The sequence below is a fragment of the Apodemus sylvaticus genome, chromosome 9, assembly GCF_947179515.1.
Source record: "Apodemus sylvaticus chromosome 9, mApoSyl1.1, whole genome shotgun sequence".
In the NCBI taxonomy this organism is placed as follows: Eukaryota; Metazoa; Chordata; class Mammalia; order Rodentia; family Muridae; genus Apodemus; species Apodemus sylvaticus.
The window spans coordinates 66042533-66056648 of NC_067480.1; the positions used below are offsets into that span (position 1 = coordinate 66042533).

Genomic DNA, 14116 nt, shown 5'->3' on the forward strand with positions numbered 1-14116 from the left:
GTTTTGGTATTTGAGAGCCTTCTATGCTGATATATTTAGTCTACCTCCTGCATGCAGTTCCTCCCTGTGAGTACACCACACTGAATATCATTGCTGGGGTTTTTGCCATAGGAAAAGGACAGTGGACTTACATAAATGGCCATGTATTTCTTTTGTGTATATGGAAATGTTCCTTTACCTTAGGTAATTCTTAGGTCGCTGGGAATGTCAAACTTAAGATTACTATACACTATTACATGAGTCTGATTGTGATTGTATAAACAGAGAATATGTAGGGACAGTCTTCACGACTGTCCAGTGTACACCTTGACTACCACCTTGGCGTGTCATGAACAGGTGCAGGCTACAGTCACAAAGCTATGGAAGTGTAACAAGCCAATTCTGCTCTCTTTAAGTCTCCAAGTACCTCCTCTATCCTGAAGGTGGAAGAGAACACCATGCTAGCATCTGAACCATGTTTTCGTTCTTGAAACAGTGGCCTTTTGTTGTGAGCTATGAGTAGCTGGGTTCCAAATGGACCGTTATTAATACGTCATCTTGGAGGCCTGGATATATTATACAGATATATTTTTGCAAAGATGCTCTTTCAAAGGACATAAGAGTCAGTTTACTTCCTTTTAAGTCCTAATCACAAGTTCTTCTATTTGTTTCAGACTTTACTTCATATACTTTAGTAATAATAGTCAAAACTTGAAATAACTCCAAGAAGCTTTTCCAATCTGTATTGATTTCACAAACCCACATAAAAAGTAATACTAGCTATAGTTACAATTATGCTGTATACAAACTATCACAGAGATTGAATGCATAGATTATATTCCCAAGGCTTTAAGAAATGGCACTAAAGGGGCTCAGTTGATAACTTAATTGGTAAAAGGCTTGCCTTGGAAGCAAGTATAATCTGAGAACTCATTCTTGTGTTCCATGGTGATGGTGGGACACATCTCTCCCTCTCCCTCTCCCTCTCCCTCTCCCTCTCCCTCTCCCTCTCCCTCTCCCTCTCCCTCTCCCTCTCCCTCTCCCTCTCCCTCTCCCTCTCCCTCTCCCTCCTCCTCTCCCTCTCCCTCTCCCTCCTCCTCTACCTCTACCTCTACCTCCTCCTCTACCTCTACCTCTACCTCCTCCTCTACCTCTACCTCCTCCTCTACCTCCCCCCTCCTTCTCTCTCTCTGTCTCCTTCTCCCTGTGTATGTGTGATTATGTGTGTATGTGATTGTGTGAGTATGACTGTACATGCATTTTCATGCAAATGAATATTGGTGTGTGTGTGTGTGTGTGTGTGTGTGTGTGTGTGTGTGTGTATGTGTGTGTGTGTGTCGGCAAATGTGTGGAAATCAGAGGACAATCTTGGTGCCAGTCCTTGCCTTTCGCCTTGAGACAGGGTCTCTTGTCCCCGCTGCACACACCAGGATGGGTGGCCCAGGAGTCCCCAGAGATTCCTAGTCTGCCTTTCATCTCTCTGTGGAAATGCCAGGAATGCAGGCAAGTGTTATCACTCCAGCTTTGTATGGTTTCTGGGGATCTGAACTTAAGTCCTCATACTTGCACAGCAAGCACTTTAGCCAACAAGATGTGCCCCCATGGTTCTAAGGAGCACCAGTTAACAAAGTCTGGCACACGCCACCCCCCTTGTCTTTAAGCTGGGCACAATGTACCATTGTTTCTGTAAAAGATAATATCTTAGAAAAAGGCACCTAGGGTCAGCAAGATGCTCATGCCACCAACCTGACAGGATGCGTTCCCTTCAAGGGCTCGCACGGGGAAGCAGGAACTGGCTCCCATAAGTCCCCTCCACTCACCCTCCACACGTGTGCTGTGGGAGTCATGCATGCACAGCCCCACACTAAGTAAGTAAACAGGGAGCCTGGAAGGGAGCGTATTTGAGTCTACTTTCTAGTATGCAAACTGTGTCATTCAAGTACTTTCCTTACTGCTCTGATACATCGAAAATAAGTTACTCGGGGTAGCAGACAGCCCAGCAGGCACTTGCTGTGCAAGTTGAGTGACCTGAGTTCGCTTCCCGGGACCCGAGTAAAAGTGGAAGGAGATAACTGACTGCTGGAGGTTTTCTCTGAAACACACACACACACACACACACACACACACACACACACGAGTATATAGCCCATGCAGAAACATCACGTGAACACACACATACAAAATAATATTTTTTTAAATTTTTAAAAAATAACTCACACTCAAGTATTACAGCTAGTAACAGCATCTACCTTCTACTTCCCCCACCTTTGCTCTCTACATAATCCACACTAAGTGACGTACATGAAATTCCCCTGTAATCACTGCCATCCAGACTTACTGTTAAATAAAGCTGCAGCTCAGCACGCTCAGCACACCCAGCACACCCAGCAGCACACCCAGCAGCACACCCAGCAGCACACCCAGCACACCCAGCACACCCAGCAGCACACCCAGCAGCATACCCAGCACACCCAGCAGCACACCCAGCAGCACACCCAGCACACCCAGCACACCCAGCACACCCAGCAGCACACCCAGCACACCCAGCACACCAAGCACACCCAGCAGCACACCCAGAACACCCAGCAGCACACCCAGCAGCACACCCAGCAGCATACCCAGCACACCCAGCAGCACACCCAGCACACCCAGCAGCACACCCAACAGCACACCCAACACACCCAGCACACCCAGCACACCCAGCACACCCAGCATGCCCAGCAGCACACCCAGCAGCACACCCAGAACACCCAGCACACCCAGCAGCACACCCAGCACACCCAGCACACCCAGCAGCACACCCAGCACACCCAGCACACCCAGTAGCACACCCAGTAGCACACCCAGCACACCCAGCAGCACACCCAGCACACCCAGCACACCCAGCAGCACACCCAGCACACCCAGCACACCCAGTAGCACACCCAGCACACCCAGCACACCCAGCAGCACACCCAGCACACCCAGCACACCCAGCACACCCAGCAGCACACCCAGCAGCACACCCAGCAGCACACCCAGCACACCCAGCAGCACACCCAGCAGCACACCCAGCACACCCAGCACACCCAGCAGCACACCCAGCACACCCAGCACACCCAGCACACCCAGCAGCACACCCAGCACACCCAGCAGCACACCCAACAGCACACCCAGCACACCCAGCACACCCAGCATGCCCAGCAGCACACCCAGCAGCACACCCAGCACACCCAGCACACCCAGCAGCACACCCAGCACACCCAGCACACCCAGTAGCACACCCAGCACACCCAGCACACCCAGGACTGTCTAGTGAGGGACGGAGCTGACACTGGATGGAAGCTGGCACAGGCTACAAGGCCAAAGCTGCCAGGCAAAGTCTTTAAATGAGGGACCTGAACAATTTTATCTCTAATCTGGTTCATCTTAGCATGTGAGAATTAATACATCTAAATATAGTGTAAAATGGGAAAAAAATAATGTGATGAAAAGCTTAGAATTTAATAATTGAAGAGATAGAATTCAGAACTGCACAAAATCATGGTCTTTATGAAACTGCTTCTGGAAGAATTGGGCTGCTTGCCACACCCAAATACTTCAAAACTCTAACTGTTAAAGCACATACTGATGGAAACATTTAATATAAGTGTCTGGCTGACTGACCAGTTTCAAGAGTTAGGCGGTGACTACATTTGTCCTCTGCAATACTTCACCACACTTTTTCATGGCACAAATGAAAAAATATGGCAAGCAATAACAAAACAAAGTGCTATGAAGCAGGGGCTTCCAGGATGATCACGGTCTCCTTTACACAGAAGGCAAAGGACACAGTCATTTTGACTGCAATCCATCTGCCTCAGGTCTTGGGGATAAACACCTAATTCCCACAATAGACCACTCATCATTCCACATGCTCCACACTGACACTGGCACCGTAGCAACACTGTGGCTCTGACTACTGTATGCTTGCCTTCTGTGTGATGATGAAAAGAGTCAACCACTTCATTGCTCAGACAGAGGAAACAGGACATCACTTTCCCATTGAAAAGTTAGTATACTTTATTTTATTAACTAGCTAGGGTCCATTAACTCACCAAAGACAAAGGTACTTGACGGTTTGGAACTAATTAATTTTAATTAGACTAGACTGATTTCTAAGCGCATCTCGTGTTTTATAAGAATTTAAAACTCTGGCCTGGGAAGATAATTTAGCTGTCAATGTCCTTGCTGAGTTTTAACCCCAACCCCATACAAGGCATATTCTTACAATCCTGGGTGCTTGAGAGGCAGAGACAACCAGCTCCTTAGGGCTCCCTAGCTGGCTGGTCTAGCCTACTGGCAAAGACAAGGACAGAGAGAGAACTCACAGGTGGATCGCGTCTGAGGAAGGAAACCTGAAGTAGTCGGCTTCTGTCCTTCATAGGCATCTTTATGCATACCAGCAAGTGTATTCTCTCATTCTCATTCATATTCTCATTCATATGTATGAATATATATGTATGTATACATATGTGTATATGTATATGTATATATATATATATATATATATATATATATATATATATACACACACACACACACACACATATAGGTTTTGTCAGTTACTGTTCTATCAGTTCAATATAATACCATTTCATCTGACAATTTACAATCACCATAAACTGGTAGAAAAATAATCTTGATTTGAGCAAGATGTTTGAGGAAGATGTCAGCTCTTTGAGAGACCCTATGCACCTTGACCTGGCAACTTGCTGATCCATACACTCTTGATGTTATACTGTTACCTGTACTTTTACTAGATCCAATGGGCCATGCAGCTACAAGAAACTTAACAATTAAACATTAGCTGACCCCCTTCAATGCACTCGTCACTACAACATGAAACCGCCATGCTCCATTTGGCCTTCATAAACCATTCTCAATAGACAGGCACTAACTTCATGTGTGTCGGCAGAGGACAAACAGACATGAAAGCTCTCTGACTTACCACACACTGTCAAGTGGCAGCTCTGGGTTGAGCTGGACAAGCTAGTTCAGCTTGTGCTGACATCTGATATGAAGCAGCCTTTCATAAACCAGGCCACTGGCTCTCACAATGATAGTGGAGGATGCTTGAAGGTGACTCCTTCTGAAGCCAGATGTGGGAAAGTCCATATAAAGTCCATAGCACATCCCTAAAGCGCCACGTGCTCTCAGCATGCAGGTACTTACTTGAAGCAGAAGTCACAGGCCAATGATTAAACACCATCAGGGACTTGCAATGCTGCCTTGGAGAGACTATAATTGATTTTCCACAGCCCACTACCTTTTTTAGCCTACAAGATTTCCTTAGCAATCTTATCTATGCTTGTGGTTTAAACTGTCCCAAATCTTCACGCCCAAGTTTAGAGTAGTTAACTGTGTGCCTGGCAGCTCCCTGTAGAGTATTCCAACTTCAAATAAGCTCAACACTAAATCCAGGTCATTATGTTTCCCTCCTCTTCAGCTCTCTCCTTCCTGGATTTCCTATTTCAGAGCCACCACACCCTACCTGGACGCATCAGGATCTGTAGCCTCCCACTTACTGATCCAGTCTATCAGTTTCACCTTCCCAAAATGTATCTGTTGATTTCTGCTGCTACTTCTGCAGTTCCAGTTCCTGCCTCCCACAAGGACTCTTTAAGAATTATCTCCGTAGTCCCCAACTTCTGAGTTAGCTATAGGCCATACGCTGTAGTCTAGTGGCTACCTCCTGTGCAAAATAAGACCTTGTGTGCACTGAACCTTGCTATGACTCCCATCTGCCACCAAAGAAAGGTCACATTGTTCACGTCAGCATCAGTTTGACCTTCAATAGCTTTTGTCTTTCTCAGTCCATTTAGCACACATTCCTTGCATCCAGTTAATTTGAGATTCTCAAGGCCCGGGTAATTATTCAAGTAAATTGCACAATTACCCTGATTATTTTAAACACTACAAAGCAATAATTGATCATTTAGAGCACATATAACATAATTGCAAACTTAATTATGTCATTTAAAACATTTTACTATGATCAAATACTTTAATAAACGTTTCCTACTTATTAGCTTTGTGGGGACAGGGAGGTGACAGGCATAGGTGACTGTGTGTGGAGGGCAGAGGACAGCTCAAAGGGATTGGTTTTCTCCTAAAGTGTGTTCTGGTGACTAAAGTCGGATCATCAAGCTTGGTGGCAGACACCTGCTGAGCCATCTTGTCAGCCAAGGAAGATATGCTTTTGAAAAAGAACTGCTGCTCCTTTAAATTAAAAGGGAAGCAGAGGTTGTTAAAGGTCCACCTTAGTCTTGCTTTTTAATCAAGAATTGAGTTAGCCAGATGGCTAACTAAAGAGTTAGCACAGACGCCTTTAGTCCCAGCATTCAGGAGGCAGAGGCAGCAGATGAGTCTGAAGTTAGCCTGTCTATACAGAGAATTCCAGGCCAGCTAGGATGACACAGTGGGACTTTGTCTAGGTGGGGAAAAACAAGGAAGTTGTTAACTTCCATTTTTTTTTTTTTTTGTCATAGTGGCTGCCACTGTCACCAGAATTCTTCCTAGGTAGTAGGATACTGTATGAATCAGCATCTAACCAGGGAAACAGTCACTTATTCTGAGTACTTTAAAGGGGAAAATTGAGAAGCCTGGAACTGTGTTTACTGCAAGCAGACCAGCATGGCCAGGTGCAGTAAAGAGAGGAAACGTCCACACAGTAGATGGACCCATAGGCTAAACAGGCATGCTCCAGAGATGGTGCCTGATACAGTGCAGAAACATCCTGAGTTGAATAGACCTAGTGCCCGGGAGTACAGCAGTGGAATGACCTAGTACAAGGCAAGTTTCCTGAGTACCAATTACCACAGGTTATGTGTGAGAAGTCCTTCAGGCAAGGAAAGGAGCACCTAGAAGGATTAAGGAATAGAGTGCAAAGGTTATAGGGCCATACTACATATTCTGGGAAGGCAAAAACAGTGCCCTTGATCTTCCCTCACTTCCTGTCAGCCATGCATCTCATTAGCCCAGCATTTCTTAACCTTGGCTGCAGAGTGAAACCCTCTAGGGACTTTGGAAAATACACACCGGAGTCTGATGTCACTGATCTAGATGCAGCCTGGGTATGGAACTATAAAAGCCCTCTTAGGAGTCTGCTGGTGGATAACCAGTTCATTAACTGAACTCTGCAGAAGACAGGGTGGCACCCCAGGAAGCATAGCCTTGGGATTCAGTGCTCTTCAGAGCCATTGGGTCCAGAAGCAGGGGATGGCACAAAGAGATGGGTAGAAACAAGGAAAAGTATGAGAAGCAAATGAGCAAGTCTAGACACATATAGAGGGGTCATGTCTCCCTCTTCTAGGCTCAGTGTTCCTCCAATGAGCATTGCATGCTGTGTATTCTTTCCAGAATCTTCAGTCAGGTGCAGCTCTGTCCTTCCTACCTGTCCTGCAGGAAGACTCCCGCAGTCTTCCCCTCTGAAAGCCTGGAGCTCCTCTTGCTGTCTGCGTCATCTTTGCCAAACTAACTGGCTAGCCTATAGTACACAGCTAGTACCTTATGTTCATACATAAATATCTAATACATAGAAAACAATGGGTAATATTTTTCCCTCTAATATTACATGCCAAGACTGACCTTAAATATGAAAAATTTGGGACAAAGTGATGGAGTAGATTTTCACATAACCCTTAAAATGGAATTAAATTTAACTAGAATAACATAAGTGGTGGCCAAATACTGAGTAGCAATGGCTTATAAACTTACAATGACTTACTGAGATTTATTTTTGGTCACAACCTACTCATGACTCTTCAAAGGATCATCAAGGTAAACATGTTCTTTCGCTATCTTTAGAACTCCAGTAAACCATCCTTATATAAATAGGGTTAGAAATATACTTGCAGTACATTCCAAAGTCTTATGATTTCAAATTAAAAAAAAAAAGACTTTTTAGTGCAAGCATTAAGAATCATCATATTTGCCTGATAAAATCCAAGGCCAAGTCAGAAACTATTTATTCTGTGCCTATGTGTGTTTAGACTGTTGATTTTTTCCTCGAAACACTGTGTACAAGTGTGGAACTGTTTAATTACTGGGTGGTTCAAAAGTAGATAGACAGTTTTTTTAAAACAATTTTTCCTATGAAATTGTCTTCATTATGAAACTATCTAAACAATCTGCAAAAACAGTAGACTAGTGAGACAACTCAATCATCATGAGATACTCGCCTTCCAAGCATGAGGACCTGTGTTCAATCCCAAGAACCCATGTAAGCAAGCAGGCACATGCTTGCAATCCAGGAGTGGGAATGCAGACAGACAGATGCCTGGGCTCTCTGTCCTGCTGGACTAATCAGCAAGTCCCAGACTAGAGAGATATCTTGTTTTAAGAAAAATAAGGAGATCCAAGCATGGTGGCTGCCTCCTTTAATCCCATCACTCAGGAGGGAAAGACGGGTAGATTTATGTGAGTTTGAGGCCAGCCTGGTCTACATAAAGGCTTCCAAGCCAACCAGAGCTACACAGAAAGATCTTACCCCAAGCCCCATTCCTCCCCAAAAGTAAAGAGAAAAATAAAGGAAAAGAAAAGCAAGGTGAAAGTGTGCATACACACATACACATCACATACACATTGTGCAAAATTTTTATGAAGACATTGTTGCAACTATGTTAGGATATTTTCAAATATTTAAGGTAGTGTTAACTCCAAAAACTCTCAATAGGAACCAAACAACAACAAAATGCACAGAAATACACCAGGAGCTTAGATTTATGAATCTGTATAAAGTCTAAAATTATTAGAAAGATAATTCTCTAGGTTTTATCATGTACTGATATTTTTCCAACAAAAAGTTAAGTAGTCATCTTTACACATTTCAACTCCCGTGGTTCAACAACCACCATTTGACTGGGCTCTCATAGATGATACCAAGAGAAACAGCCCTTTTGTCTCTGAGTACAAGTGTGGGCTTAACTTTATTGTAACTATTAGAACTTTTTAATTAGTAACATGTTTTGTGTATCTGTGCATGGTGTATGTGACTGCATGTGAATGGTCATGTTTTCAACTGCAGATACGCTCATCCTAGGCATGTGTGTAAAGTCAGAGAGATTAGGTGGCCATGCTCACCATCTGCCTTCTTTGAGACAGGGTGTCTGTTGATTCCATGTTGTGTGTGACAGACTAAGCTGGCCTGTGAGCTCACCCCTCCTCCACTCTCCGCCAGAGTACTGGAATCTCAGACACACTACCACATCCAGATTACCTGTAGAGGCTAGGAATTCAGACTCAGGTGCTTGTGCTTGCATCCCTCAAGAGTCTAATTAATATTTTAATGGACAGAATTTAAAAGAAAAATGGGAGAATAACCAACCTCACATTGATGGAATCCTCAAAGCTCTCTTGAGAGCAACTATGAAGCCACAGAAGCCCCCTTCTTGATTACATCACTAAGCAGGAAAAGAGAAATGTTTTGGGTACATAACACCAAGAAATTAATGCGACCTGTCATTTCTAAATAGTTGCTGATAGTGCTTAGAAAGGAAGACTACAAGGGTAATAAGCTCACTGAATTGCCAAACAGATCAGTGAACTGACTATGATCTTGTTATGGAAGATACGGATCTAAGGCCTGGGGAGAGATCTCAGTGACAGAGTGTTTACCTAGCATACATGGGACCCTGTGCTCAATCACCAGTATTAGAAAATAAACAAAATAAACAAAAAAAATAAAAAGAAAATAAATATTTCATATAGTTAGAAGGTGTCTTTTTCTAGATGTAAGGAGGGCCTATCTGAAAATGTACATGTGTACGTATATTTTAAACCGTTTCAACTGTTGCTGGCTGATTAAATTACTCTGTTTGGGAATTCCACTCATCCTTGACACCGAACTGGACATGACCTTTGAAATGAAATACTGATTCAAAAGCTACTTTGAACAACGAGGCCTACTCCCACATCCAGGGTGCAGAGAACAAACGCACCAAGGGATAAGCACTAGGCATGGCTTACACAGGATCGAGAGGCACTCTCACCAATATTTAAGTCCCCTTTCTGTGTGCTTAAGTTACTTGTGCCACAGGAGCTCAAAATCCAGGAACCATGCATACACTGCCTGGCTTTTAGCGACAGCACACAGTCAACGATGTGAGCAAGAAAAGAAACAGGGCACAACCTCATGAAGAACACCAAACAAGAAAAACTCTTCACAGTGACTTAGGGGAAAGTGTGATTCTCACTGAGACAGTAAATTAGAAAACACTCTCTTCACCTTAAAATGAAGAAGTATCACGGTTTTCCAAGCCTTCCCACTGTTGATGCCTGCAAAATTTTATTTGGCAAGGCAGCTCAGAAGAGTAACACACACACACACACACACACACACACACACAGGTGCTTAATGAGATCAACACAGTAGTTTGTGGACAGGTCTGTTGCACTTTTCTACAGCATAGGTGTCAGGTGTAGTTCACTTCCCATTTTAGAGCAGAAAAGACTATATATCGCCAGGTGCTTTTCGATCTGCTTTATACAGATGCTAATGGTAAATGACTACACTACAGAAAAGATAGGCAGTTGTCTATTTTATTTTAACTAAGAGAATAACAAGAAACTTCAGGTAAAATATCATCAGGCACATAAAACTTCAAAACCTAAGCTAATTCAGGGGAGATGTTATATAAAAATCTCTTCCATATAAAATCATGGATTGGAGGACTATGAAGTTATATCACACTTTTATTGAATATAACAGTTATTTTTTTCTTTCTTTCTTTTTTAATTTCCTGGCAGTTCTGGGGATCAAAACTCACATTCATAAGGGCTCTGCCACTGAACTACATGCCCCGCCTCTGCCACTCTTTATATTCCGTAGTCCCCAGCTCTCTATTATTAGTAGGTATCGGAGACAATATAAAGGCTGGAGAAAGGCAATTATCATCCACTAAAACCATCCTTCACAAGTGCCACAGACAGGTAAGCCCTTGAGCTTCAGGGAATAATAGAGTTCACTGTGTTGATACTTGTGATATTAGTTGTCAGAGTCCATTAATACACAACCTCATACCTATATGTCTTTTGGGGGGGGGTGGAGATTATTATAGCCTCCTGTTTGTTTCTCTTAGATAATCCAACTAAGCCTGTGTCTTGCTTCCTTTTATTTCTGCTTGAAGAAGAAGGGGGAGCAGCAGAAAGCTCCACCCCAACGTATCTCCACCCAAAGCATCATACTCCTAAGAAGCTATCCCAGGGAAAGTTCCATTGCTGGGGAGCAGCCGATAGTAAGCTTTCTCTTACCTGATATGGCCAATCAACTCAATAAGCTTGTGACTGAAGAAGTAAGCAGTCAACTCGGACACATGACTCAGGACTGAACAGACCCCGAAGAGGGTGGTAGTTCCATTTAGGTCTTCCAGATGCCAGTAGAGAAAGGTGAACACAAAGCCATATCCAAAACCCATGAACCAGGCCACAAACAGCACCGAGCCATACTGGACACTGCAGAGCAGCTTGATCAAGTCCCAGAAACTGAAGGCCTGCGAGTGAGTTGCGGCAGTTGGAGTCTCTTCGGAGGACTCAGTGGAGTTGTCCCTTTCCACCTGTGGGATCTCTACCTCTTTCCCTTTACCATCACTATTGTTGAAGTGGTTGTAGCGGAACCGGAACTGAGTGGCAACAATCAGGGCCATGGTCATGAGAACTCCAAAGACGATGAAGACAATCTGGTAGTTCCGGTACTCAGGGGGCTTACACCCCTTCCCATCAATGAGCACATCTATATGAGTATAGTCAATCCCAATGCCCACAGACAGCATGGCCAGGCCCCAGCCCAGGGAGCCCCACATGCGCTGTAGCCCATAGCGGTCTCGGTGTTTTCCCAGGTACTGGAGGGTGACTGTGTCTACAATCGTGACAGAAGAGGCACTGAAAAATTCTCCTATTATGACAACCACCAAGATAACCAGGAATATGGCCTCAACTTCCTGTTGGTCATACACAAGGGTGACTTGATCAGATGGTAAAGATTTGGTGGTGGTGACCACAGCAATGGTTGTCTCCCTGGTGACATTTCCTGTTGGGGGCAGAGTCACTGTGCTTACGTTCAAAATCAAGCCTGTAACATGGTGGGTAATTCCCTCTGTCTGGGGCCGTAGTGTGGGTTCACTGGTCAAGGTCAACGCTGTTGACAAGTGATCTATGTCTGAGATATTGGGTTCTGTTTCAGACAACAACAGTACATCCCTTTTCTCAAGCAATTTTGGTGGTGTGGTAAAGAAAGCAACAGTGGAGGAGTTCATTGGCAGAACAGTTACTGGGTGACTTACATTGGTGGGGTGAGATGTTGGGGGGATCTTTGGTATACATCTCAAGGTAGCAGGTTTGACAAATCCAATGCCCAGGTTGAACAAAACCCAACACAAAAGCGAAAAGAGGAGGACAATTTTGCCCTTTTTGAAACGATCTGCAACTACACCCCAGAAGGGGGCACTGCAGAATTCAATGAAGTATCGAATGCCCACCAACAGTCCACTCTGGCTAGGTGACATTCCCAGCTGTTTATAATATACAGGTAGGAGGGGGTAAAGAGAGCCATAGGCGGAGTAAAAGAAAAAATAAAACACCTTGGAGATGAGAAGGTCATTGTTGATTTTAACACAATGCTTCTCTATCCAGTCTATTTCCTCCTCGGGAATGGCAGAAGTCTCTGTGGAGGAGGGGGTTTCATTAGAAGGTGGTTCTGGTTCCCTGCAGATGCCATTGAAGGGATCAGCAAGCACATATTTTCTCTTCTGCTCCTCTTCATCATCAGTTAGGATAGCAACTTTATCATCAGCAGCCATGGCTTACCACCACCATTAGAGTCAGTAACCTTCAAAATCCTGAATGGTGATCTGTAAAACGAAGTGTAAAAGACACTTAGCAATGATAATCAGAACACAGCTACAAGGTCACGATCAAGGAAAATAGCCTTAAAAATTAAACACAAGGTAAACCAAATAACCCAATCAAAGAAAGGGGTATAGAACTAAACTGAGATTTCACAACTGAGGAATCTTGAATGGCTGAGAAGAACCTAAAGAAATGTTCAAAGTCCTTAGTGATCATAGAGATGCAAATCAAAATGACCCTGAGATTCCACCTTATACCAATCAGATTGGCTAAGATCGAAACTTCAGGTGACAACACACGTTGGAGAGGATGTGGAGAAAGGAACACTCCACCCCTGCTGGTGGGATTGCAAACTGGTACAAGCACTCTGGAAATAAGTCTGGAGGTTCCTCAGAAAATTGAAAATAGATCTACCTGAAGACCCAGTTATACCACTCTTGGGCATATACCCAAAATATGGTCTACCATGCCACAGGTAGGAACAGGGGCACATGTTCCACTATGTTCATAGCAGCCTTATTTGTGATAGCCAGCAGCTGAAACCAACCTAGATGTTCCATGACAGAAGAATGGATACAGAAAGTATGGTTCATTTACACAATGGAATACTACTCAACTATTAAGAACAAGGACATCCTGAGTTTTGCAGGCAAATGAATGGAACTAGAAAGTATCATCCTGAGTGAAGTAACTCAGACCCAAAAGAACATGCATAGTATGTACTCACTAATAAGTAGATGTTAGCCAAAAAATAAAAAATAAAATAAATAAAGAGTACATAAGTTACAGTCCACAGAACTCAAAAAGTTCAACAAGCTGAAGTGCCCAAGTGAGGACTCCTCAATCCCACTTGGGAGAGGGAACAAAGCAATTGCAATGGGACAGACCTAGGAGGGAAAGTGGACAGGAGGGGGGGGGGAGTGGAGGGGAGAGGGGAACCTGATCTGGTATTGGGTAAAGGAAAAGAAAGAATGGAAACAGGCAACTCAGGAGATAGAAGGTTGGGGGGACCCTCCAGAACGCACCAGAAACCTGGGAGGTAAGAGACTCTCAGGACTCAAAGGGAGGGACCTTAGATGAAATGCCTGACAGTAGGGTGTGGGAACTTATAGAGCCCACCTCCAGCAGGAAGACAGGGCATCAAATGAGGGAGAGGGGGGCCATCCCACAGTCACAACTCAGACCCATAAGTGTTCCTGTCTGAAAGAATTACAGGGATGGAAATGGAGAGGAGGAGCCTGAGGAAAGAAGGTTCAGGATAGGCCCAAAGTGG

At 44.2% G+C, this 14116-nt stretch overlaps 1 protein-coding gene across 4 annotated transcripts in view; it reads right to left on the minus strand.

Annotated features, from left to right (window-relative positions):
* Nucleotides 1–14116, minus strand: part of Mfsd6 (major facilitator superfamily domain containing 6) — a 67844-nt gene that overhangs the window by 34840 nt on the left and 18888 nt on the right. For all 4 annotated transcript variants that reach the window (XM_052192877.1, XM_052192880.1, XM_052192878.1 and 1 more), the window contains one exon: nt 11251–12845. In XM_052192877.1, coding sequence (XP_052048837.1) covers nt 11251–12794 — 1544 coding nt within the window. In that variant the 5' untranslated portion in view covers nt 12795–12845. The remainder of the gene's footprint in view (nt 1–11250; nt 12846–14116) is intronic.